At 46.3% G+C, this 27406-nt stretch overlaps 1 protein-coding gene and 1 long non-coding RNA gene across 3 annotated transcripts; one reads left to right on the forward strand and one right to left on the reverse strand.

The window, feature by feature from the left end:
• Positions 1-2217: 2217 nt before the first annotated feature.
• Positions 2218-4300, reverse strand: LOC130385115 (uncharacterized). Its single transcript, XR_008895965.1, has 3 exons — positions 3973-4300; positions 3687-3815; positions 2218-2246 (listed from the first exon to the last, which is right to left on the reverse strand). It is a non-coding gene; the product is annotated as an uncharacterized LOC130385115 (long non-coding RNA).
• Positions 4301-16950: 12650 nt separating this feature from the next.
• LOC130386362 (zinc finger BED domain-containing protein 4-like) lies at positions 16951-20859 on the forward strand. Of its 2 annotated transcripts, XM_056595246.1 has the most exons (6): positions 16951-18207; positions 18349-18493; positions 18603-18834; positions 19946-20059; positions 20156-20233; positions 20317-20859. In XM_056595246.1, exons 1-6 carry the CDS (start codon positions 17547-17549, stop codon positions 20680-20682), a joined length of 1596 nt encoding a protein of 531 aa, XP_056451221.1. In that variant the 5' UTR covers positions 16951-17546; the 3' UTR covers positions 20683-20859. The 2 variants fall into 2 exon arrangements, with proteins under 2 accessions (XP_056451221.1, XP_056451220.1); XM_056595245.1 differs by having other exon boundaries at positions 19946-20233.
• Positions 20860-27406: the final 6547 nt, after the last annotated feature.

Below are 27406 nucleotides of genomic sequence, written 5' to 3' on the forward strand. Positions count from 1 at the left end.
GACATAGAAGGTGAGCATTGTGAATTCCAGAGTATTTGGTTGTTTTCTTGTATTTTCATGTTGCACTATAATTGCGAATGTGCATACTTGCAATAAATGCTAAGAGTCATACATAAATGGCATTGCACTTTGTTCTTAGAGGTTGTAACACACCTGAAGTAGTACTCTTAGTGTTACCTGGTCTATCTTGCTCTGGTTCTCATTCTCAATTTGGACAAGCCCAAGGTCCAATTTCGTGAGGTCCACCTCCTGGCTGCACATGAGTGCAAAAAGGGAATAATTGAGACATCGGAGGCCTGGTCCATTGTGGATAATGGACCAGGCCGTAAGTTTTCCCGCCGTGAAAAACTTATTCTGGTCCAGGGCTTGTAGATCATATGCAAAAGAAAGCTCTCCAGGCCTTCCGTCAAAGATCCCCAGGAAGCTCTGTACCTCGAGCATCAGCAACCTGTAACAAAGTGTTAAGGGAAATTTGTTTCGAATAGCATACATGATAGGGTGGTTGACACGATCTGGCATATAGGAACCAAGTGCAGGACAAAATTAGCTTGTGAATCCAGACAAAACTTTACTTAACTAAGCACAGGAACAGATTGTGACAAACATGAAAAATGACCAAATGACAAGGCACAGGATTCAGGAAACTTACCAAGGCACATGGTAGAATCAATAGTTATTGCTCACCTAAAAAACTCCCTCCTAGGCCCGCCGTAGTCGGCTGCCATCTCAGAAACTAATTCAACTGACGGCTCTTTGTGCCAGCCAAAGTAGGTCTTTGAGAGTGCAGCACAGGCACTTCTCAGGACATATCGCCTCCTGGCAATCACTGAAGGTGCTGAGAATTGCCTTGATGTCCACATTGTCCTATAATGGAATCAAGCACTTTAAGTTTCACAAGAAATAACAATTTTACATTGTATATTAATACAACAACAAACAATTTGACATTGTATAATAAGACAACATGCGGGTTTATGTGCTTACATCAGGATCACTCCTGTTGGGGGATCCAAGCAGGACTTCCTCCAACTCCTCATCTGATTAGAATGTGATGACATTCTCTCTATGGATTAAACACAAATTGTAACTTTATGTGCATCATGTTATATCTGTAAATAAAGCAATAGTAAAAACTAAATAAATAACTGTAGGTGGTGGCAATGGGGAGCTTGGGACAATGGTATTCTCAAAAAGTAGGATTCTCCAAAAAGTAATTTTACCCATTTCCCTTTATATCATCAAGTATCTTTCTGTGTAGTATGTAGCCAATGATAATGACAGCAAACACCAAGACTCAAGGCTTCATTTGTGTGCATGCCATTACAAGACATTAGAATGGAATTATAATCACTTGCCTTAGCATAGCTTCATGTTCTCCACTGACTGAAGATGCATTGCTATGGAAGGGGGGAAAGTGAAGTTATAGCGGTCGGCTGATTTAAAAATATCCCAGAGGAACAGAGACTTTGTGAACTTTTTGATTGACAAGAAGTGGACAATGAATCTCATTCTCTTTTACACTGTTCCTTCTATGATGAACTAAAGAGTACCTTTTGTAAATTAACTGTTGGCTCAAAACCCTGAAATATTCTGGATTAATGATGATGGAATGTTTGTTTACCTTCAATGTTTATACGTTAGCCTCTTTTGTTACTAAAGCCAGCATGAACCGTGAGGATGGTTTATATCTTTAATGTTAGTATTGTTTAGCATCTACTTTTGGTTTTAGGTCCGTCTATGTTTTATAATGGTGTCTTGTGGGCTGGGCACGCTAATGCATGACACAATAATAAAAAAAAATCAAAATATAACAGTAACAGACTCAAACCCACAGTCAGCGAGTATAACATTTATCAAATCCATAGCTAATCTCTAGGATGGCTTTCTTGAAAAACAAGTGATTTACCTCACTGATGCTCTAGGATGGAAATCTGGTATGGCAGGGGATAATTCATTCTCAGGGGCAGGACTAAGAAACCAAAAATAACATCTCAGCTTTTAGATATTAATTCCAAGACATTGCCTTGCCCATGTTGCAAGTTATAGTTCCACAAATACCCCTTACTTTGTTATAGGTCCGGGTGGCTCAAGGTTTTCTGTGGTGGTGGGGTTGCTGTAGAGCAATAAGTCATGAGTCAGAATATAACCTTATTACCAGAGACAAACGGGACAACTTAAACAATGTGAAGTAGGCCAAAACAAGAAAAAAACACTTGCCTCATTGTGAGTTCCTCACTGGTGGAATTCTAAAGGAAATTAACAGCATTAATTTAAAGCACGACATATTACATTACATAATACAAAATGTAAACAGTAGGCCACTACTTCCGAGCAACTCTTGGTTCGTCTACCTCATCTCTAAGGTTTTTTTTGTGTCTGGGAGAATTCTACAACCAATCTCAGAATATCTGCAATCAAGCCACCTCCAACAGATTTTAATTGTATAGCCCGGTTCCTGTTGCTAAGGCCTGGTAGCATGTCCTCAAAGTAAAGTTGCAGAGCATGTCTAATTCTGATCTCAAAGAAAAACAAAATGTAGCAAATTAGGCAAATCCACTCGCCATCACCCACCTAGCACATGCAATAGTAAACAGCCATGACCATCCCCTGAACTTATTTTTCATAATTCTCCCATCTGGCCGCAGATACAGAGTACTGGACTGGGAAAAAGGCCCACTTTAAAATACGATATTTCTTATTTCTGTTGGGAAAAATAACCTGATGAACACATCACATGGCAGTCACATTACAATATAGTCAACTCTTGCTCTAACCCAACGAACACAAACATGATAATATATAGTCAGGTCAAGGCCGGAGCTGAAGGCCCCATCTCCCAGGCTGGCAGATGGTGGACACTCAGACAATGCACCAGTCATCCTCAAGAACGGGAGAGCCACATTAATTTATCACACAGGAGACATATTGAGAGCTCTTCCCCGTTAGGAGGAACCAAGAGATACCCCTGCCCACACCAGGGGCCTGAGAGCCACATTAAATTATCACACAGGAGACATTTTGGGGGGGCACTCCCCCGTTTTAATTTATCACACCGGAGACACGAGGAGCTCTCCCCCGTTACGAAGCTCTCCCAGGGCCTGGGATCCAAGACCAAGCAAAACACACAGAACCACACACACCTCAAACGCACACACCTCATCGAGAGGAGGATACAGCATAAAAACTGTACCACACAGGGACTCTTCACCCTTCTTCTGAAGCAGACCTTCCACGGAGGCGAAGCTCCGGACGAACCATCAGCGCTGATTAGGGACTTAGACATATTCGATTTCTCACGCTTTATGACTCTGTATAACCGTTGCCACTTTACTTAATAAATCCAAGGTCCTCGTGCCAACAGACTTTATTACCTCTCCGTCTCATTTCATCTGGTCCAGTAACTAGACAGATCGTTTTTCCCCACATTTCTTACGCTGCCACATAACATCTAACCTTGACTGTTTTGTGAAAACAATTATCCCCATGGAGACATTGAAGAACCCAACCTAAAAATCCCTGTGAGCTCAATTAATTCAGACCAGTCAATTAAGCATTTCATTCTTATAAAGAGAATTGATCCATCTTCAGCAGTTGTGTGTGATTATATCTACGATGATCACAAAGGTCATGTTTTCCATGCTGCCATACCACCCGTCCCCACTTTACTGTGTGATATATTAGCTGACCTTTGGCCGAAGGTATAAATTGGACCGTTGCAGTGCCTGGTGGGTATGAATGTCCATTGGGCACTGCTGTGTGAGGGGCACCACCTCCCGCTGTCGATTTACCCGGCAATGTTCGAATTCATCAGGCACCTGTGAGAAATCATTAGAATTTGTAAGGCAGAGAAGAGGAAAACACGTGCACCATCTGTTGTATGTCACTATTAAAACCGTAGGTTTTGGAAATACCATTGCATATCGGTGTTGGGCAATTACTCTTAAAATAGCTAATTGAAAAGCTAGAACATACCCCAGTAATGTTGTCCCGGAATAACTGATGGAACTGCTGGGGTGTGAGGTCCAGGACCACCACAACCCTAACGGGCGCTGTGGCATCTACGAACAGACAAAGACATGTTGTGGTACTTCAGCAGTGAGAGAGGAGGCAATACTACTCAGATACTCAAGAGCTTACATGAAGGCCAATACGATGGAAAATCTCAATAGTCTACATGACAACACTCCATCCACCTTACCTCTGTATTTATGGCTCAAAATAAATGGTTATAAGGGTGTAACTGGCTGTAATCACAAAATCGTATACATCCAAACTACCTCTACCAAAAAAAAGCTATCGACTTACCATCTCTCAGGGTGCACTCACACTAGGCCATCTGGCCGTGGCTGTGGCCGTTTTCACGCCTAACCGTGCTAAAATCTGCCAGTGTGAGTGTGGCCAGTCTGGCCAGGCCAGGCCAATTTGGCCACTTGGGAGAGGTGTGCTGCTACGGTACGGGCCGCTTCGGTACAGATGCTAATGAGCCGAGACGCACACACGCACGGCTACGCAACCTGAGCTGGATGACGTTTAGTCCATACGACGACCACGGACATAATAAAGGCGACAAGACTTCTTGCCCATTAAACGATAACCATATATCCAAATAAGCAACAGACTCGGCAAAGTGCGAACTGTGTTCTGTGTTGTTGTCCATTGTTGTTAAAACTCTGACTGGCTTACGACGTGATGACGTATGTACAAGAGCCTACCGTGGCCAGGCCACAGTTGCGACGGCCAACGGCCTAGTGTGAGTGCAGGCCAGAGAACAATGGGGCCATTTGACCACGGTTAGGTGTGAAAACGGCCAACGGCCACGGCCAGGTGGCCTAGTGTGAGTGCACCCTAAGCCTCAAAGAAGTAATGTCACTATTTAGGACTGCAACTTTAATGGTTATTTGTCGGGGCCTTCCTGTCCTGGTGCCTCGCCTCCTTCTGGGCACTGACCTGGCACCTGGCTCCTGCCTAATGCCCTGTAGTCTACATCCAAAATGTTAAGAGCATGTTTGTATGCCCCTTACGAAAATGAAAATAGAAACAAGAACATTTCATTTAGTCCTTCTAGTTCCAGTTTGCTCGTGCTAGGCTAGCACGTGGCAACGGGCAATACTAGCCTGCTAATAAAACTTTTTTTATTTATTTTTTGACGGCACAGCGATCCGGGGCTATTCCCAAAGATCAGGGGCGTAAGAGCCGGTCGGAAATTGCCGAGGTCTAACAACGCACCCTGGCCGACATCGTGACGAAAGAAAACGGAACAAAAGGTTTACGGTGTAGTCAGATTGTCCCAATCGTGTAGGCTAATACACAAAAATTACCTTACCTGTCCATGACTGAAGACCCCTCTTGCCTGGACTTTCAAGTTATAATTCTGTTTATATGGGCATCAACCTATCTCGCAGCTCAGTCATATTTCGGTGCCGGATTCGTGCTGGCCTCTCAGACATCTTGAATGATTTTTTAAACCGTCAAACTGTTACGATTAGCGGTGCAGGCAGGCAGGTAGGACCCAGATGCAGACAGTTTAGGGAGAACAGCACTTTATTCTGCCAAAAGGCTAAGGCAAGGAAGGCAAGGAGCAAGGCAACACAGGTTGACAACTGAGAAACACGCAGGACGAATAACCACAATGACAGCACGAGGAATACAAATAGGAAAGACAAGGCTGGTAGTAACAAACGCAACGAGGAACAGCTGAGACACATTAGGGGAGGGTAGGCAGTAATCAACACAAGAGGGAAACACAGGGAAACACCAAAACACGACACACCATGACAGTACCCCCCCCTTAAGGGTCGACTCCCAAGCGACCCACGACAAGCAAAAAAAAAACGAAGAAAGTCAAACCCAAATCGGGTGGGTGGAGGGGAGCCAGGAGGAGGGAAGCGAAAAAAATAAATTGACTGGGGCAGAGCGGAGGGGTGTCAGGCGGGCGGCCAGAAACTGCCCCAGGGCATGGCAGGGAGCCTCAGGCGGACGGCCTGGGGGGCAAGCAGAGGCAGAGTGAAGGCGGAACCCTTGAGGAGGCCGGCGGCAAGGACGATGAGGGCTCAGTCCCTCAGGAGCCTGCATCGGCAAAGAAACCCCTCTGAAGGCCGGCAGCGGCGAAGGCGGAACCCTTTAGGAGGCCGGCGAAGGCGAGGTAGAGGGCGGGTCCCCTCTGGAAGAAGGCCAGGTAGAGGGCGGGTCCCCTCTGGAAGAAGGCCAGGTAGAGGGCGGGTCCCCTCTGGAAGAAGGCCAGGTAGGGTCCCCTCTGAAGGAAGGCCAGGTAGGGTCCCCTCTGAAGGAAGGCCAGGTAGAGGGCGGACCCCCTCTGGAAGCAGGGACCCCTCAGGAAGGCAAGGTAGAGGGCGGGTCCCCTCAGGAGGAAGGCGAGGTAGAGGGCGGACCCCCTCTGGAAGGCGGGACCCCTCAGGAAGGCAAGGTAGAGGCTGGTCCCCTCTGGAGGAAGGCGAGGTAGAGGGCGGACCCCCTCTGGAAGGCGGGACCCCTCAGGAAGGCAAGGTAGAGGGCGGGTCCCCACTGGAGGAGGGCAAGGTAGAGGGCGGTTCCCCTCTGGAGGAAGGCCAGGTAGAGGGCGGACCCCCTCTGGAGGAAGGCCAGGTAGAGGGCGGGACCCCTCAGGAAGGCAAGGTAGAGGGCGGGTCCCCTCTGGAGGAAGGCCAGGTAGAGGGCAGACCCCCTCTGGATGGCCAGGTAGGGAGCGGACCCCCTCTGGAGGAAGGCCAGGTAGAGAGCGGACCCCCTCTGGAGGAAGGCCAGGTAGAGGGCGGACCCCCTCTGGAAGGCGGGACCCAACAGGCAGGAGCGGAGGGCGTGCCTCCCCTGGACGGTCTGGAGGGCGGGCCCCCTCCGGCAGGAGCAGAGGCCGGACCCCCTCTGGAAGGAGAGGAGTGGGCTCAGGAACCGGACAGGGCTCGGGGACCGGAGTCAGTGCGGGAGCTGGAGTGCCAGGAGGAACCGGGTGGTACCCCAAACTCACCACCCCCACTCTGATTGTCCATAAGGGAGGAGGCTGGTAGCTGGGGACCGGGGGCAGAGGCTGGTAGCTGGGGACCGGGGGCAGAGGCTGGTAGCTGGGGACCGGGGGCAGAGGCTGAGAGCAGGAGCGTGGAGGCTTAGGCCGGTCACCAAAGTCCGGTGGCAGTGGCATGTAGCTCTCCGGCCAAAAGGTTGTGGGGTTGAGCAGCTCGACTGCCCACTCGGGTAAGGCGTCCTCCAACTCGGGCCTTGATGCAACAGCCCTGCACGTACGCCCCAAAACAGATAGTCCTGTTAACTAGTAGCTACAAGCAACATCGTCATGCAGGCTAATAGGCAGCCTGGGCACGTAACGTACCTATGACTATAGGTAATTGAGCTAAGCTAGCAGCTACAGGCTGACAAAATATTGCGTTAGTATTTAATTTTTCATTCGCTTGTTTAGCTGTGTATGGCAGTTAACAATGTTGGTGTAGGCCTATTACAAATATTTATGTGGGTAGGCTACTCCAACCTCGTTGCTGATCGATATGTAACCATTTATTTGTATAGAAATGATTGATAGCATTTTACATAGTTGGATGGAATCTGTTTCTTAAGCATAACATAACATAATTATCAGCCTTTGATTGATATCCAGTCATTTTTTGCGGAGACATATTCCTGTTCCCCACTTGTATTGGAGTGAACGGAGATATCTACTTCTGGGCCCCTTGAATCGAGGGACCCGTCCACAGCCCTCTTAAACAGCTGCAATACCAGGCTTGGCCGCTGAGCACTGGTGGATTGCGGAAGTATGCACTGTTCCTGGGGGCTTGTACCATAGATATATATATCTATGGCTTGTACCCTGCGACATTGCGCAGTTTTTATAGGAATGAATGGGCGCCATTTTGGAATCCGCTGTCCATTCTATAATAGCTCCATGGTCCAGACTCTGTACAAATGACATGAAGTACGAGAGCTGGTAGGACCAGGCTACGTCATAAGTAGTTATTTCGAAACAAAATCGAAAGGATACAATTGACATTTCGATATCATGGGTATATGTGTCTACACAAACAATAATAGGTAGCCTACTAATTAATCAAAAAAATATTAACAAATATGTAAAATTGTATGTACGCTATATACCTCCTTTATTCTACTTCATTTAAGAATGCTCGATTCTGATTGGCTGGGAGGGGTGCATTAATCCGGCATATTGCCCGCTGACTTGTCGGTTCTACTTGCTGCTTACTGAGCCAACCCTGTCTCGTCAAAATTACGTTCCCAGAGAACTATTCGGCATTCTCAATTACGTTTGTCATAAAACGTATTTTGTCCGCGATTACGTTTTATTGAACGTATTGCAAATACGTTCGTCCTCAGCCTATTTTTGCCATTCATTAACCTCTAGGATTATGTTTGGTTGAAACGTATCCCAGATAGGTTAAATGTCAACGTATAGCACATTATTGTCATTAAGGCATATCTTCCTTTCAGGGAACGTTTCATTTAACGTATTTTGTCTGGAAAACGTATCTTGGCTGTGGATACGTGTTATTGAACATATCGCAAATACGTTCGTTGTCAACCTATTTTTTGCCATTCATGTTACCTCTAGGATTATGTTTGGTTGAAACGTATTCCAAATATGTTAAATGTCAACGTATAGCACATTATTGTCATTAAGGCATATTTCCCTTTCGGGAAACGTTTCATTTAACGTTATTTTGTCCCTGATTACGTCTTATTGAACATATTGCAAATAGGTTCGTTCTCAACATTTTTGTTGTTATTTATTTAAGCTACCTCTTGGATTACAGGCTACATTTAATTGAAACGTATCCTTAATAGGCTACGTTAAATTTCGATAACACATTATTGTCAGCATATAGGCATAGGTCTACCTCTCGGGGAAGCGTACGTTTGATTGTAATGTTAATAGTCCAACGTTATATCAACATGTCACAAGAGGAGAAATTAGCTGCTGACGGGGTAACTGTAGGAGCGGGGGTTGCTTTGTTGATTTCTATATCTAGGGCTATAGCTGCGGTCAAAGCGGGAAGTGTGCGTTGTCTGGGCGGCTGCCTGAACTGAGCTGCAGGAAATTATGTTCACACGTTTCTTCATTCATTCATGAAGGCTATACCGGTGAACGGTGACGTCAGACTCACGCCCACCTACAAACCAATCAATGGCCAGTATCAGCCTGTCCTCTCGGAAAATACGACCACGTTGGTTTGTTCCGCCAAAGATTACGACCCATTGGAATTTATCCAAAACGAGCGAACGAGGCCCTCTACATGTGCGGGAACCCTTTCTCATCAAAATTACGTTCCCAGAGAACTATTCGGCATTCTCAATTACATTTGTCTAAAAAACGTTTTTGTCCGTGATTACGTTTTATTGAACATATTGTAATGACCTCGCCGGTGACATAACGATGTCGAGTCATTAGTAATTGAAGGAACTTTTAATGGACCAAAACCAGGTCACTGAAACCCGTAACCAACGGCAGAAATCCCACCCAAAACAAACCCCGGTTACCCCGGCAACCCCCAACACGGTCTCACTCACGTGCAGGCCCCCACCCTCGTGTTCTTCCAAGGCCCTCCCCCAGCTGACCTAATGATTCGCCCCCACACACACACACACACACAAGCACACACAAGCACACACACGCACGCACAGACACACAGACACAGACACACACACACACACACACACACGCACACACGCACACGGTGCATTTCGCTGCTAAAACAACAACAAAAAATATTCCCTCAAATAGTATTACTTTCAAAACGTTGGCCAAAATGGCCAATAATATCATTTTTTATTTGGGATGCTTCTAGGACATTTCGGGTGGATTTTGAACGGTATGTGGGGGGCACGTTTTTTGCAGGACCTGGCAACCCTGCGCTGTTGCCCGAGATCTGGATCCACCCCGGTCTCCTTTTGACCTTTTGACCCCAGACTTCTGGGGGAATAGCTGAATCAATTCATTAGTCAATCAGAAGCATGTAAATATCTTCACGGTGGCGTAAGAGGACGAACAAGGTGTCCTTCAACATCTACGCTTCCAGGCGATTGCAACGGTGCCACACATGAGCATATTCGAACATGTTTAATGGTAGTAATTAGCTGTCGAAATTGGAGGCCTTAATCAATACTGAGCAGCTATTGATTTGCTTCCCGATAAAGATTAGTCACAAATGATACGTTTTATGACAAACGTAATTGAGAATGCCGAATAGTTCTCTGGGAACGTAATTTTGACGAGACAGGGTTGACTGAGCACAGTAGATCAATACGCCGCTTGTATCGTTTTCTATCACATACATTTCAAACATGAGGTCCATTGTAAATGGACGAATTCAAGGTCAATTTTAATCTATTTGTAGTAGGGAAGACATTCGAGGACTGGCTAAAGACCGACGATGACGACGAAATCAAAAAAACCAAAGACAAGGCCCAGGGTACCCGTTTCCGAAATCTGACAGATGAGGAGCTGCGTACAATTGAAGACGCGGCCCTTGAAGCAAACACCAAAAAGTCAACTGCCTTTGCTATCAAGGTGTTCACCGAGTGGAAGAGCCACCAGAAGGATAGACTGACAGTGACAATTGACCCGGACACCTGCAGTGCCGAAGAACTTAACGAATTGTTAAGACCTTTTTGTGCTACAGTTCAGAGCGCAGTAGGCAAGCCATACAGTGTGGCAACAATGACCAGCATCAGAGCCTCACTGAACCGTCATTTCTCGAGGTTCAATTTATATGCAGACAGTAGGGATGGGCACGAGTAGTAAATTCCAAACTCGAGTGATCGAAGGAATTCCTCGAGGATCAATCGAGTACTCGTTTAATCAAATCTATTTTTAGAATGCAACGCATCTGCAGCAGGAATAGGCCTATAATGAACGGCAATATAACCAACCAAACATGTAATGCTTATTCTCCATCAAAACAGTCAGAGTTATCAGAGTATTCATTATTTATTTTTGCAAACGTTCAAAACACATTTTCCTTACAAAAATAAATATGCGTCTCACAATTTAAATCACGTCGAACGGTTTAAAAAAACAAAAACGAAACAAGTAGCATTGCAAATAATTTAAAGATGCAAATAAAACGGCAGCAAATGGACTATGGAAATACTCAGCGTTGTGATCTTCTCGTCCGGGATTACGGCTGCGTCTTGCGGCGGTGAAATAGCTGACACACTTAGTTGCTGCGGGTCTGCTTTCCCGAACTCACCGTTGTGTTTCAGGAGCATATGTTGCCGCATAGTACTTGTAGTACTCTGGTAGCTCGATTTCGCTTTGCATATTTTACATTTCACCTTATGATCTCCTATTACTTTAAAGTATTTCAATTCTTCGCTGCGCTTTGCTTTAACCGCCATCTCTTAACTTTTTGAATTCTGGCGTGCCTGCACATGGCACGGCACGCGCCACACAGAAATTGATAGATTGATACATTTCATTTACTTTGTGCCCACGGCATGTATTAGTGGCGCCGCACAGAAAATTGATACATTTGCTTCAGAAAACTTTGTTTGTGTGCGTATATGCAAACTCGAGTTTGCCTGTACACCAACCGAGTTCTTTTGTAACGAGGAGTACTCGAGTAATCGATTCCTCACGCCCATCCCTAGCGGACAGTGAGTTTACCATCAGCAACAGGGTGTTCAAATCAATAATAAAAAGGCATCGAAAGAATGGCCAAGACAAGGCGAAACACCATCCGCACGTTACCGAGGCTGACCTGAAATTGCTGCGTGAATCTACAGCTCTCTCCCCGGACAACCCGTTAGCTATCGTCTCCAAGATTTGGTTTGACCTCCAGCTTTGCTTGGCGAGGCGAGGCAGGGAGGGCACTCGGGAGATGACTGCGTCCTCATTTTCCATAAAAGTGGATGAAGCCGGGGAAGTACATGTCAGTTTGTCTTTCAATCCGGAGAAGAAGAACCACAAACAACCAAATGACCAAAACAAAGAAAACCTCAGAGGCGCAATGTATGCAGAGCCAGGCAACCCCAGATGTCCACTCCTGAGCTTCAAAAAATATCTCGCCAGACGTCCGCCGGGTGTCGCCGCCTTCTACCTCCATCCACTGAAGGACCCCCAACCACATCTCTGGTACTCCACACAGCCGATGGGGAAGAACTACCTGGGGGACATGCTTCCACGATTATCAAAAGCAACTGGTCTGACCACCATATACACCAACCACAGCCTTAGAAGCACGGCTGTCCGTCGTCTGTCTGAGGCCGGGCTGGAGTCCAGACAAATCATGTCTGTTACGGGACACAGGTAAGCCTAAGCCTATAAATTCATTGTAATAATAACCTACTGTAAATATAACATTTTTTATAAACATTTTTTGCAGGTGTGAATCCAGCCTAAAAAACTACTGGGCGCCATCCAACACGGACAAAAAAGTTTGGAGTCGGGTGTTGTCCGCACCCCAGGCCTCCGCAGCAAGCATGCACTCTCCCCCCAAGCTGCGCAATCCTCTCAGCCTACCTCGTCCAATTCATCTTTCTCTGACATGAATTTCCCTATGCCCTTCTCTATGTCTCATTTTACGATCAATGGGAATCTCATCTCATCTCATTTTCGTCCGCTTATCCGGGGTCGGGTCGCGGGGGGAGCAGCTCAAGCAGGGGGCCCCAGACTTCCCTTTCCCGGGCCACATTGACCAACTCTGACGGGGGGATCCCGAGGCGTTCCCAGGCCAGTGTTGAGATATAGGGCCCTATTTTAACGGTCTGAAACGCAAGTGGGAAGCGCAAAGCGCAAGTAGCTTTGTGGGCGGTTCTACGGCGCTATCGCTATTTTACAGGCGGATAAATGACGCTTGCGCCGCGGCGCAAGTGTCAAAAGGGTTGGTCTGAAGCAGCCTAATTACCCGTAGGTGTGGTTTGGGCGTAACGTGCAACAAACCAATGAGAGTGCCAGCTCCCATCCCCTTTAAGAGCCATGAGCGCATTTGAATCGGACGAGTTGATATTTTGACAGCGCGTCTGCAGTCTCCGAGAATTGAATACTGCAAATGGCTTAGTTTATTGCCAAATAGCCTAATATGGCATAATTCACACATGGAATATACTGAGTCCTCAAATACATTTCGGCAAAGAAAACGTATGATAGGCTATAACATATGATATGCGGTAACTGTGGTTCTATTTAATGATATACGCAATACATTATAAACATTGTTTCTTATCAGTATTGTATGCTATCCTAATATGCATGTGTCCCCGCGGTAATATAGGCCTACATTGCCATTGATTGTATTATGCGTTACGTTTTTAGTTTGCCCAAGTGAAGGAGTTCAAGTACCTCGGGGTCTTGTTCGCGAGTGAGGGAACTATGGAGCGTGAGATTGGCCGGAGAATCGGAGCAGCGGGGGCGGTATTGCGTTCGCTTTACCGTTGTTACGAAAAGAGAGCTGAGCCGCAAGGCAAAGCTCTCGATCTACCGGTCGATCTTCGTTCCTATCCTCACCTATGGTCATGAGGGTTGGGTGATGACCGAAAGGACGAGATAGGGATAGGGTGAGAAGCTCAGCCATCCGTGAGGAACTCAGATTAGAGCCGCTGCTCCTTTACTTAGAAAGGAGTCAGCTGAGGTGGTTCGGGCATCTGGTAAGGATAAGAAATACCATGCAAATTAAATTTAAATGAAGTGAAATTTCGAGGTTGGAAACTGGGCGCCTTACAGAGCACACACGCGCGCCCGCATTCATTCATTATTTTTAACACTCACTCGCGGTAAAACAATGTTTTTCACGATCAAATAGGCCTACTCATCAATCCTAAAAGTTATGGGCATTTAGGCCTACACGATGTCTGTGTCAAGAAAATATGTGTTTGCTGTACGGTGTTTGCAGATGCATTGATTTAAAAGTACAACTTATTACCGCTGCATCAGCTGTTCTTTCCCAAATAATTTACCAAGAATGTGCGGCTAGGTAGATGAGAGAAGCAAAGTGTATGCGCGAGGTGCACAAGCAATCCGTATGCATCGCATGCGCATGTATGCATCCGCCCTTAAAATAGCGTCTGAACAACGCGCCACTGACTTTAAACCAGGTATTTCCTGGTCAGTAGCGCAATGGTATTCAGAGACGGCAAAATACCGTTTGCGCCAGAACACACCTCCTCCTTCCGCCGAACCGCCCCTTGCGGCGCATGATCAATCCCTAATTTACCGGCGAGTGGCGCTGGTGGGAAAAGAACGCTTTGCGCCAGTTGTAAACTAGCAACGACACATGCGCCAGTGACTAAGTCACTTGCGCCGGATGCAAGATAGGGCCCATAATCTGTCCACCTAGTCCTGGGTCTTCCCCGAGGTCTCCTCCCCACTGGACGTGCCTGAAACACCTCCCAAGGAAGGCGCCCAGTGGGCATCCTTACCAGATGCCCGAACCACCTCAGCTGACTCCTTTCTAAGTAAAGGAGCAGCGGCTCTAATCCGAGTTCCTCACGGATGGCTGAGCTTCTCACCCTATCCCTAAGGGAGACGCCAGCCACCCTTCTGAGAAAACTCATCTCGGCCGCTTGTACCCGCGATCTCGTCCTTTCGGTCATCACCCAGCCCTCATGACCATAGGATAGATAGATAGATCCTTTAATAATCCTTTACAGGAAATTACAGTGTCACAACAGCGTGGACAGACATAACAAACACACATTCCCTCATATGCTAAAATACTTAAATACTACAATAAATACAATAATAAATACTAAATACTATAAGGTGCAAAGTTAATTTTGTGCATTGTAAAACCGTATGGCAGCTGGTATACAGGACTTCCTGTACCGCTCCGTTTTGCATATTGGTGCAATTAGTCTCTGGCTGAAGGTGCTGTTCTTGATCACCTTCAGGGCTGTGAGTGGGGTTAGACATTATTGAGGCCAGTTTGTTGAGGATTCTGGCCTCTGCCACCTGCTGGACCTTTAGCTGCTCAGCCCCGACCACTGAGCTGGCCTTCCTGATCAGCTTGTCCAGTCTCTTTTTGTCCGCTGTGCAGGCGCCTTCTCCCCAACATGCCATAGCGAAAAACAGAGCACTGGCCACCACTGAGTGGTAGACAGTGCACAGTAGGGGTTGGCAGATGTTAAATGACCTTAGTCTCCTCAAGAAAAAGAGTTGACTTTGTCCCTTCTTGTATACCGCTTCCATATGACTTTTCCAGTCCAGCTCACTGTCGAGCTGCACACCAAGGTACCTGTGGTTGGCGACCATCTCCACCATAGTGCCCCCGATGCTGATTGGTGTTGGTTGAGTCCTCCTCCTTCCCCTCCTGAAATCCACAACTATCTCCTTTGTCTTTGTGGTGTTGAGATGGAGATTATTGTGTGTACTCCACTCCACAAAATTGTCTATGGTGTCTCTGTACTCCTCCTCATTTCCCCCTTTAATGAAGCCAACAACAGCTGTGTCGTCTGAATATTTTTGCAAGAAGCAGCTTTTAGTGTTGTATTTGTAATCCACTGTGTAGATGGTGAACAGGAATGGAGCCAGCACAGTTCCTTGTGGAGCCCCTGTGCTGCTGAGGATGGTGCATGAAATATTGTTCTGTAGGCGCACATACTGTGGTCTGAGATAAAGGTAGTCCAAACACCACAGTACCAGTAATGGATACACCTTCATCATCTCCATCTTCTCCCCTAGCAGACGTGGCTGGATGGTATTAAAGGCAGATGAGAAGTCAAAGAATGTTATCCTTACAGATGCATCAGGGGTGTCCAGATGTGTGTATGCCCTCTGCAGCATGTAAATGAGGGCATCATCAACACTGATGTTAGGCTGATATGCAAACTGTAAAGGGTCCATTTGCGTAGACACACTAGTGCAGAGGGAGGAGAGGACAAGTCTCTCAAATGTCTTCATGATATGTGAAGTGAGAGCTACTGGTCTGTAATCATTGTGGTTTGTGGGATGGGTCTTCTTTGGGACAGGTACTAGGCAAGATGTTTTCCACAGCCTTGGGACCTTCTGTAGGCGCAAGCTCAGGTTGAACAGGTGTGTAAGAATACCACACAACTCTGAAGAGCAAGTCTTCAGTAGCCTTGGGCTGATGTCATCGGGCCCCACTGCTTTCCCTGGCTTCAGCCTGTACAGCATCATCTTAACCTGGGCAGTATGGAAAGTCATAGGTGGGGTTGCTGGTGGAGTAGGAAGTGAGAAGAGAGGACTGTGCAGGTAACATCTCAGGAGTGTTGGAGAGAGGGAGGGGAGGTGGTGAGGAAGCAGCATTGGTCAGCAGACCAGGTAGGGGCGGTGTGGGGCAGTCAAATCTGTTGAAAAATCTGTTCAGATCATCGGCCAGACTCAGTTCACCATCAGGCAGTTTACTGCCCTTCTGCTTCATGCCCGTGATCTTTCGCATTCCAGCCCATACCTGCTTCACTTCATCCTGCTGCAACTGTTGTTCCAGTTTGAGCCGAAATGCTTCTTTCCCCTCCTTAATCCTCACCTTAAGTTCCTTTTGAAGTTCTTCGATTTTATTCCTGTCGCCCTCCCTGAAAGCCTTCTTCTTCTCATTTAGTAAGGACTTCAGGCTGCTGGTTATCCATGGTTTGTTGTTAGGGAAGCAACGAATTACCCTGGATGGCATGATGTCATCATAACAGAAATGTATGTAATTGGTAATGCATTCTGTTAGGCCGTCGATGTCTTCCCCATAGTCCTCACAGAACACATCCCAATCTGTTGTCTCAAAACAGCACCTCAGGGCTTCATCAGCCTCAGGATGCCAGACTCTTGATGTTCTGGTGGTGACAGGCAGCCTCTTTACAGCTGGGGTGTAGGTAGGGATGGGAATCGAGAACCGGTTCTTGTTCAGAACCGGTTCCAAGTCTACCGATTCCTTGGAATCGTTAGCAAGCCTGCTTTACGATTCCGCTTATCGGTTCCGGTCGCGGCAAATGCGTCATGACGTCACACACACGCTGCTTTGTTTTGATTCAGAACGCAGCATGGCGCCTCCGAGGAAGAAGCGCTCTAAAGTATGGCTATATTTCACGCGTATAAACGACAAAATTGCGACTTGCAACAATTGCAAAATGTCAATTTCAGCAAAGGGGGGAACTACCTCCAATATGCGTAAACATTTGGCTACACAGCATGCAATTCACATCCAGGAATGTCGCGTGTTTGACACACTCCGAGTCCTAACAAGCGACGCAAGTGAATCAATCAGCAGCGGAGCTATCGGGACGCGATCTAAGGCCGAAGGTAACTTTAAACTCCTACTCCTAATTAATTAATGTGAGTGCCATTCCTTTGTGTAAACGTATACTGTACGAATAATCTCCATTATCCATCAAATTTAGACGAGTATGATGGCCAGAGTCTGGCTGGCTCAGAGGCTGGCTCTTACACCGGCTCAGAGTCTACAGCAAGTAGCACACGTGCACCTCTAGCTACTCTGTTCACAGAGGCAGGGAGAAATAGAATGACTGAGGCGAGGATAAACGAATGTCACCGAGCAGTGACTAAGTTTGTGGTAAAGGGTTTGCACCCATTTGCCACAGTAGAGTCCTTGGAATTTCGGTAGGTTAATATGGTGTATATTTTCCAGATTTTCTTTTCTAATGAAAATAACAAATTTCAAAGTTTTTATGTCAGTATAGTTCTGTTTTATTCATTCCTAGTCCTACCTTATATTTTCTGTAGGGAGATGATAAAGACTCTCAACTCTAAATACAAACCCCCAAACAGAGACGGTTTAACTAATCATCTGATTCCTGCTTGGTATGGGGTTGAAAAGAGCAATCTGATCACAGACCTGAAACATGTCACAAATGCAGCAATCACAGCAGATGGTTGGACGAGTTTCAGTCAAGACCACTACCTTACTGTCACATTGCACTACGTCAGGGAAGGTCAGAGTCAAGAAAAAGTCCTTCGAACCAAAGCAGTGTACCAAGCTCAAACAGGGATAGCTGTTGCGGAGGAGATTGAGGGGATCCTGGAGGAATTTGGAGTGAAAGAGAAGGTGGTGGCAGCAACTGTGGATAACGCAGCGAACATGGATGTAGCTGTCAAAAAGCTAAACATCATTAAGTTTCCATGTTTTGCGCACACACTTAACCTTGGTGCTCAGAAGCTGTACAACTGCAATACAGTTTCCAACTGGGCAGCAAGGATTCGTTCTGTTATCGTATGGATGAGGAGATCCCACATGGCTAAAGTCGTCCTAAAGGAAAAGCAGCAACTTCTCAGTAAGTAATAGATGTGTAAATACTTTAATAGCAAGCTAACGAGCTACAAATTGTAACATAAATGAACAGATTAGGATCAATTTAAAAATGATAAAGTAATGGTAATATTACATTGTTTAATGTGTGTGTGTGTGTCTGCAGAGCTGCCCCAGCACATGCTCCTTCTAGATGTGAGGACAAGATGGAACTCCCTCTATTTGATGATGGAGAGATTTTGTGAACAGTTCCCTGCCATCCAAGCTGCAGCCATAGACCAACGGCTTAGAAAGCCCATGGAGAAGGAGAAGTAAAAAATTAAAATTACTTGTATAAAACTTGGTTGACTAAAGCCACATTAAAAAGGTTATGTTTGTCGTTTATGCAATATTGTTTCTTTTGTTTTGTTTATGTTGCAGACTGGCCAGAATGGGCAATGAGGACCTGAGGAAAGCAGAGGAATTTGTGAAGCTGATGAGGATGCCTTACACATCCACACTCGCTGACACCAGCGAAAAAGTTCCAACCTGTGGCCAGATATTGCCCATTCTTCAGAAACTGCGAGAACATTACACTGTGCAGACAGATGACTCAGCATTTGTCAGGAGCGTCAAAGAGAACATCTGGAATGATCTTTCCAAACGTTACCAGGTACAGTTACTGACATGTCACGATTAATTACTATATGACAATTAATCATATAGACCAGTGGTTTTCAAACTGTGGGGCGCGCCCCCCCTGGGGGGCGCCAGAGTTCTTCAGGGGGGGCGCGACGTGAGAAAAAAATAAACCCGAAAAAAACCCTGAAAGACCATGATTCAAATAATCAGTCGTACTTCAACTGTAGAAGTAACATAACTAAATCAATTTTCAACCGTTTATCTTCGTGCAAACCGATTAACAAATCTACACATTTGTATCTTCAATAATATCTAAACAGAATTTCGATATCATTTAAAATGTCTTCAGAATCACAGTTTTAGTTTCATACCGCTTTGTTTTCAGCTGTTTTCATTGAAGACGTCAGCCCATTCTGATACACCTACTGCTAGACATCGTAACTCATTCCTTTTTCAACCGTTTACCATCGTTCAAACCATTAAACAAATCTACACACTTGTATCTTCAATACTATCTAAACGGAATTTTGATAGCACTTATACTTTTTTCAGAATCACAGTTTTAGTTTCAAACCGGCGTCGTTTTCAGTTGCTTATAATAATTTAGGTCACCATAGCAACGCCAGTAAACAAACCCCGCCGAATAGTCGAATCTCTGGACTGAAAAGGCAGATCTGATTCGACTCAGAAAATTCAGAGTCGGGGTCCCTGGATGAATCTGTAAACTGGCAGTTTACACAGATTAAGATGTTCAAATGTATTTAAAAAAGGTTAAGCTAAAACATGCTTGGATAAAGTTGTTAAATTGGGTTGTTGTCTAACCCTAACGCAAAAAGATGTTGTAATGTTTCAGAAATATGTTTAAAAAATATGTTAAAAAATTTGTTTCAAATGTTTCAAAAATATGTTCCAAATGTTTTAAAATTATGATCGGAGATGTTTGAAATGTGTAAAATAATTAAAATAGCTTTCAAAACACAGGTATTTAGAAAAAATAATTGGGGGGGGGGCTCAGCTGAATTTTTTTCTCTGAGGGGGGGCTCACTCTCACACTTTGAAAACCCCTGATATAGACTAATGGTTATTTATTGTCGGTCACATTTTCTCCTAAATTGGTGTTTGTCCACCATTTTAAACTTAAGGATGGTGATATCCAGGCATTCCTGGAGGAAGCCACTGTGTTGGATCCCAGATTTAAATCTAAAATGGACATGGATGACATCTGGGACAGGGTCAGGGCATCAGCAGTGGAGAAGGTACTGTATTTGAATTTGACAATGCTTTTAGCACATTTCTGTTGTGAGACCTTTTCTTCTTGCTCTGTGGTTCTTACTGTACATTTTTTTCTCAAGCTGTCAGAGCCAAGAGAGACACAGGGGCAGGCAGAAGAAGAGGATGAAGGAGAAGAAGAAGAAGAAGAGGAGGACTACGTAAGTTTAATGTAGCTAATTGTGAGGAATGGCTTATCACACTATTTCGTTTAAAACTAAACCTTGTTATGTCATAATTTCAGACGCCACCTGTAAAGCAGAAAAAGATGACGGCCCTAGAGGAACTTTTTGAAGAAGAGGACGGCAAGCTGCTTTCTACACAGCAGCTGCCCCCTGTTTCCACAGCCCAGAGAGTGGATCAAGAAATCCAGCTTTATAGAAGCCTTCCTCCCATTCTAACCAAAGACAGTGCCAGTCTCTGGTGGTGGAAAAAGAGTGACACATTGCCAGTGTTGTCAGCTCTTGCTGAAAAGTATCTCTGTGTCCAAGCGTCCTCCACCCCTTCTGAAAGGGTGTTCTCCACTGCTGGAGACACCCTAAGTCCAGAAAGATCTCGTATCCTTCCTGAGAGGGCAAACATGATCATTTTTCTGCACAAAAATTGTTAATTTGCCAAATTGGTTAGTTGTGTTCTTATCTTTACAGAAAACTTATTTGTTTTGTTTATATCAGTTGAATTTTGTTGGAGTGCTGGAGACACCCTAAGTCCAGAAAGATCTTCTTTCCTTCCTGAGAGGGCAAACATGATAATTTTTCTGCACAAAATTGTTAATTTGCCATATTTGTTGTTAGTTGTGTTCTTATCTTTACAGAAAACGTATTTGTTTTGTTTACATCAGTTGAATGCAAATGAGCACTGTTAAAGAGATTTAACACAAACAAACGCATTTGTACTTATTTCCTCACCCAATGAGAATCGATAAGAGAATCGATAAGGAATCGGATCGTTAAGCGGAATCGGAATCGTGAAATTCTTATCAATTCCCATCCCTAGGTGTAGGAGGGGGAGAGATGTAGCATGTCGTGGTCTGATCGACCAAGAGGGGGCAGTGCTATACATTTGTATGCATTTTTCACATTTGCATACAAGAGATCAAGTGTTTTAACACCTCTAGTTGCACAGTCAAACTGTTTAAAAGTGGGCAAAGTCTTAGAGAGACAGACATGGTTGAAATCTCCAGACACAACAATGAACGCCTCTGGGAACTTGGACTGAAGTCTCGTGATAGTGGTGTGAAGCTCGTGACACGCGACTTCAGGCATACAATACTGCTCTCCCGGTACAATTTCTGGTACCTCACCAGGCTTTCCAATTCTTCGAATTTGTTCGTTAGGCAGCAAACATTTCCCATCGTGATAGATGGTAGGGCTGGTTTAAAAGTCTCTCTCCATGTTCTCGCCAACCTCCTCTTGTTTCTCTTCATCCCTGCACGGGTTCCCCGATGTCTCCTCTGTAAGAGTTCCTTCGGTATGTCATGTCGAATCCCAAATATTGAGCCATGTACCAGGCTTCTCAGTTCCCAACGGGTGTATACCACGGCAGTTTGCTCCGTCCGTCTGGCCGATATTAGCCACATATTTCCACTCCCGTTCCGGTTAAGTCTTGGTTAAGAACTTGACAACACTCAAAAGTTGTAGCTAACACACTTATAGGAAGTCTAGAAAAATACAAAAAATAATAATACTAAATCGACATTTAACATACACACAACACAGAGCTGCACGCAACAGGCTGCCGTCTCACCGGCGCCATAGCAACCAAGATAGGTGAGGATAGGAACGAAGATCGACCGGCAGATCGAGAGCTTTGCCTTGCGGCTCAGCTCTCTTTTCGTTACAACGGTGCGGTAAAGCGAACGCAATACCGCCCCCACTGCTCCGATTCACCGGCCAATCTCACGCTCCATAGTACCCTCACTCGCGAACAAGACCCCGAGGTACTTGAACTCCTTCACTTGGGCTAAGGACTCATTTCCTACCCGGAGTAAGCAATCCATCGGTTTCCTGCTAAGAGTCATGGCCATGGATTTAGCGGTGCTGATCCTCATCCCAGCCGCTTCACACTCGGCCGCCAGCCGATCCAGTGAGTGCTGAAGGTCACAGGCCGATGATCCCATGAGGACCACATCATCTGCAAAAAGCAGTGACGAGATCCTGAGACCACCGAACTGCAACCCCTCCCCACCACGACTACGCCTCGATATCCTGTCCATGTATATCACAAACAGGATTGGTGACAAGGCGCAGCCCTGGCGGAGACCAGCACCCACTGAGAACGAAACTGACTGGCTGCCGAGGACACAAACACAGCTCTCGCTTTGGGAGTACAGGGATTGGATGGCCCTGAGGATAGACCCCCTTACCCCATACTCCCGCAGCACCTCCCACAGTTTCTCCCGGGGGACCCGGTCACCCTTCTCCAGATCCACAAAACACATGTAGACCGGATGGGCATACTCCCAGGCCCCCTCCAGGATCCTTGCGAGAGTGAAGAGCTGGTCCGTCGTTCCACGTCCGGGGCGAAAACCGCATGTTTCCTCTTCAATCTGAGGTTCGACGATCGGCCGAACCCTCCTTTCCAGCACCTTGGAGTAGACTTTACCAGGGAGGCTGAGAAGTGTGAGACCCCGGTAATTGGCACACACTCTCTGGTCCCCCTTTTTGAACAGGGGAACCACCACCCTGGTTTGCCACTCCTTTGGCACTGTACCCGACTCCCACGCGATGTTGAATAGGCGTGTCAACCATGACAGCCCCTCAACACCCAGAGCCTTTAGCATTTCTGGCTGGATCTCATCAATCCCTGGGGCTTTGCCACTGCGGAGATGTTTGACTACCTCAGTGACCTCCACCAGGGAAATTGACGACAAAAAACCATCAACCTCGAGCTCTGCTTCCAACATAGAGGGCGTGTTATTCGGATTCAGGAGTTCCTCAAAGTGTTCCTTCCAACGTCCGACGACCTCCTCAGTTGAGGTCAACAGAGTCCCATCCTTACTGTACACAGCTTGGATGGTTCCCCGTTTCCCCCTCCTGAGGTGCCGGATAGTCTTCCAGAAACACTTTGGTGCCGACCGAAAGTCCTTCTCCATGGCCTCTCCGAACTTCTCCCACACTGCTTAGCCTCCGACACGGCAGCAGCTGCAGCCCTTCGGGCCTGTCGGTACCCTGCAACCGAGTCAGGAGTCCTCCAGGATATCATATCCCGGAAGGCCTCCTTCTTCAATCGGACGGCTTCCCTGACCACCGGTGTCCACCACGGTGTCCGAGGGTTACCGCCCCTTGAGGAGCCTAAGACCCTGAGGCCACAGCTAGCCACCGCAGCTTCAGCAATGGAGGCTTTGAACACCGCCCACTCCGGCTCAATGCCCCCAACCCCCACAGGAATGCCAGAAAAACTCCACCGGAGGTGTGAGTTGAAGATACCTAGGACGGGGGCCTCCTCCAGACGTTCCCAGTTCACCCGCACTACTCGTTTGTGCTTACAGGTCTATCCGGAAATTTCCCCCATTCCCTGATCCAATTCACAACCAGATGGTGGTCGGTTGACAGTTCCGCCCCTCTCTTTACCCGAGTGTCCAAAACATGCGGCCTCAGATCAGATGACACGATCACAAAATCGATCATTGATCTTCGGCCTAGGGTACTCTGGTACCAGGTACACTTATGAGCACCCTTATGTTCGAACATGGTGTTTGTTATGGATAATCCATGACTAGCACAGAAGTCCAATAACAAACGACCGCTCGGGTTTAGATCAGGGAGGCCGTTCCTCCCCACCACGCCTCTCCAGGTGTCTCCATCATTGCCCACGTGGGCGTTGAAGTCACCCAGCAGAACTACGGAGTCCCCTACTGGAGCCCCATACAGGACTCCATTCAGGGTCTCCAAGAAGGCCGAGTACTCTGAGCTGCTGTTTGGTGCATACGCACAAACAACAGTCAGAGTTTTCCCCCCTACAACGCTTAGGCGCAGGGAGGCGATCCACTCGTCTACCTGAGTAAACTCCAACACCGCGGCGCTCAGCCGGGGATTTATGAGTATCCCCACACTCGCCCGGCGCCTCACGCCCTTGGCAACTCCGGAGAAGAATAGAGTCCAACCCTTATCCAGGAGTACGGTACCAGAGCTGAGACTGTGCGTGGAGGTAAGCCCCACCAGATCTAACTGATAGCGCTCCACCTCCCTCACAAGCTCCGGTTCCTTTCCCCACAGCGAGGTGACGTTCCACGTCCCCAGAGCCAGCTTCTGCCGCCCGGGTCTGGTCCGTCGAGACCCCTGACCTTCGCTGCCACCCATGTGGCTGCGCACCCGACCCCAATAGGTCTTCCCACAGGTGGTGGGCCCATGAGATGAAGAGAGGGGGGGTGCCACGTAGTTTGTTCGGGCTGTGCCCGACCGGGCTCCGTGGCAAACCCGGCCACCAGGCGCTCGCCATCGAGCCCTCCATCTGGGCCTGGCTCCAGACGGGGGCCCCGGGCTTCCTCCGGGCCGGGTCACATCTCCTCTTTTTTCGATATTCATTGAGGATTTTTGAACCATTCTTAGTCTGGCCCCTCACCTGAGACCACTCTGCCATGAGAGACCCTACCAGGAGCACAAGGCTCCAGACAACACAGCCCTCAGGTTCACAGGGACACGCAAACCTCTCCACCACGATAAGGTGACGGTTCCAGGAGAGGATCAATGGGAATGTCCAGTTTAATACACATAAATGATCGCAATCATTTTGTTATAGGCATACATTTATTGCAAATAAAATGATCGCATGAATCGCAATAATTTTGTTATAACCTACATTTTTTTTTTTTTTTGTGATCAATTTTTTATTGTATTTTATATTTCATACAAGAAACAGTTACACATATACACAAGTAAGACAACATAACACATAATACTCAACCATACTCCCCCCCTCCCCCAGGTCTTGCCTCCCACAAAGACAGAATCAATAATTTAAGAAACTCAGCAAATTTGTTCAATAGGCCTAATACTAACATGTGAAATAAATAAAGAAACAAAAAGAAAAGGAAAAGGATGAAAAAGCAGTGAATAAGGCGTAGATACAGTAAGCCATGACTACCCTCCCAACATACTGTTAATAAAGGTGGACCATAAGTTAATATTTCTAGCTTGGGCGCCATGCATGCTGGCCACAGATCTCTCTAATTTAGCCAGATCTATGACTGTGTTCACCCAATGTTGGTAGGACAGGTCATGAGGAGCTTTCCATCTCTGTGCTACAAGCTTTTTAGCAGCAGTAAGGCCTACCAAAAACCAGCGTTGGTGCATCAGAGAAAGATCTAGACCCGTAAAATCACACAGCAATAAGATAGTTGGGGAGCAGTGGATGGTACGCCCAAGTACTATAGACATCCTATTGGATACCATACTCCAAAAGTCGCTCACCCCAGGGCACTCCCAGACCATGTGAACAAAGGTACCTATAGTACCTAGAGAGCATAGCTGGCAGTTAGGAGATGGATTTAATTTCATCAAGAATAATTTATGAGGAGTGCAGTAGAGTCTGTGTATGAAATTGTAGTGAATCATCTGATGGTTGGGATTACGCGAAGATAGGTCAAGCTTTGACCAGACTATGGACCAATTGATTGAAGAAGGTGCAATTGAGAGATCATGGCTCCAGCGACTATCCACTTGCAAAGGTTTTTCTGCATGTTTGGACATAAATGTGTATAGAGCAGAGACCAAGCCTTTGGTAGATGAACTACCACATATTTTATGAATTGGATGAGGCACCATGTTTTCACCCCAGGGGACTCCGTATGCCCGTAAGGCGCTGCAGAGTTGTAGGTAGAAGAAAAAGGAGGTGCCGGGTAAGTTGTAATGCGATTTCAAGTCCTGAAAAGATCTGAGCGCATTATCTGACATAATGTCGGAAAGGGTATTAATCCCTTTATCCCTCCACTTAGGGAAGGACATCGGGTGACCACCCAAGCAAAGGGCGAAATTATTAAATAAAGGAAGGTGGGGATGGAATTTAAAGTGAGTGCTAGAGTGTGATTCCACAGTTCTCCATACGGCAACAAGATGTGAGATTAAAGAGCCAAATTTGGATTTACACATTTTGAGAGCGATGTTTGAGTAAATAACATCCTGAAGCCTATGTGGTATTACTAGATGTTCCTCTAATGAACGCCAGGCTACCTGAGCCTCTGGATCTAACCAGGTATGAAGAGAACGAAGGGTTGAGGACCAAAAATAAAAATTTGGAAGTCCAAGGCCACCTGAGAGTTTGTGCCTCTGCAAAATAGACATTTTAATCCGTGGGCGTTTCCCTTTCCAGACATACCTGGAAACAAATGTATGTAGTTTATCCCAGTGACCAACTGGGGGAGCTAAGGGAAGCATTGAACTACAGAAGTTGACTCGCGGTAGGATGTTCATCTTTACGATAGAAGCTCTTGCTCGAAATGAATTAGGAATGGACGACCAACGCTCCAAATCGGATTCCACCTGCCTGAGAGTCGAGTTATAATTAACCGAGACTGTAGTTTTTAATGAAGGAAAAATCGATAGACCTAGGTATTTAAAATGGTCAACTACTGGAATAATGTTTGGTAAGGAAGCATGCCTCATAGTGTCGTTTAGAGGAAGGAGAGCCGACTTAGACCAGTTTATTTTGTAGCCAGAGATACTCCCGAATTTATGAAATATAGACAAAATATGTGGTGTAGATTTAATTGCATCACCAAGATAAAGCAAAATATCATCACAATAAAGGGAGATGAAATGATCTGTTCCATGGACAATAACAGGAGTATGGGTTGACTGACGCACCGTCTGGGCCAGAGGTTCCAAAGATAAAATAAATAAAAGTGGAGAAAGAACGCAGCCTTGTCTAGAGCTGCGGCCCACTGGAAACAACGAAGAACAGATATTGCCAGTCATTACCATGGCTGAAGGGGAGGCGTAGAGCGTTTTAATCATGTTGATGAAATGGATACCAAATCCCATATGCTGAAGGACAGCCCATAAATAGTGCCATTCAAGGCGATCAAAAGCTTTTTCTGCGTCCAGAGATAATACAGCACAGGGAGTTTGGACCTCAGCTGAAGCTTCGACAATGTGTAAAAGTCTGCGAACATTATCAGAAGATAAGCGAGATTTTACGAAGCCAGTTTGGTCAGGGTGAATGAGCTTATTCATAAGGGGCTCGAGCCTTAGTGCAAGCCCTTTAGCAAAAAGAATAACGTCAGCATTCAAGAGCGATATAGGACGATAATTTGCACGTTCATTTGGGTCTTTCCCTTTTTTATGGAGTAAGGTGATTGTAGCGGTGTTAACATCCCTTGAAAAGGAACCACTTGA

Source organism: Gadus chalcogrammus, chromosome 7, assembly GCF_026213295.1.
Source record: "Gadus chalcogrammus isolate NIFS_2021 chromosome 7, NIFS_Gcha_1.0, whole genome shotgun sequence".
Taxonomy (NCBI): Eukaryota; Metazoa; Chordata; class Actinopteri; order Gadiformes; family Gadidae; genus Gadus; species Gadus chalcogrammus.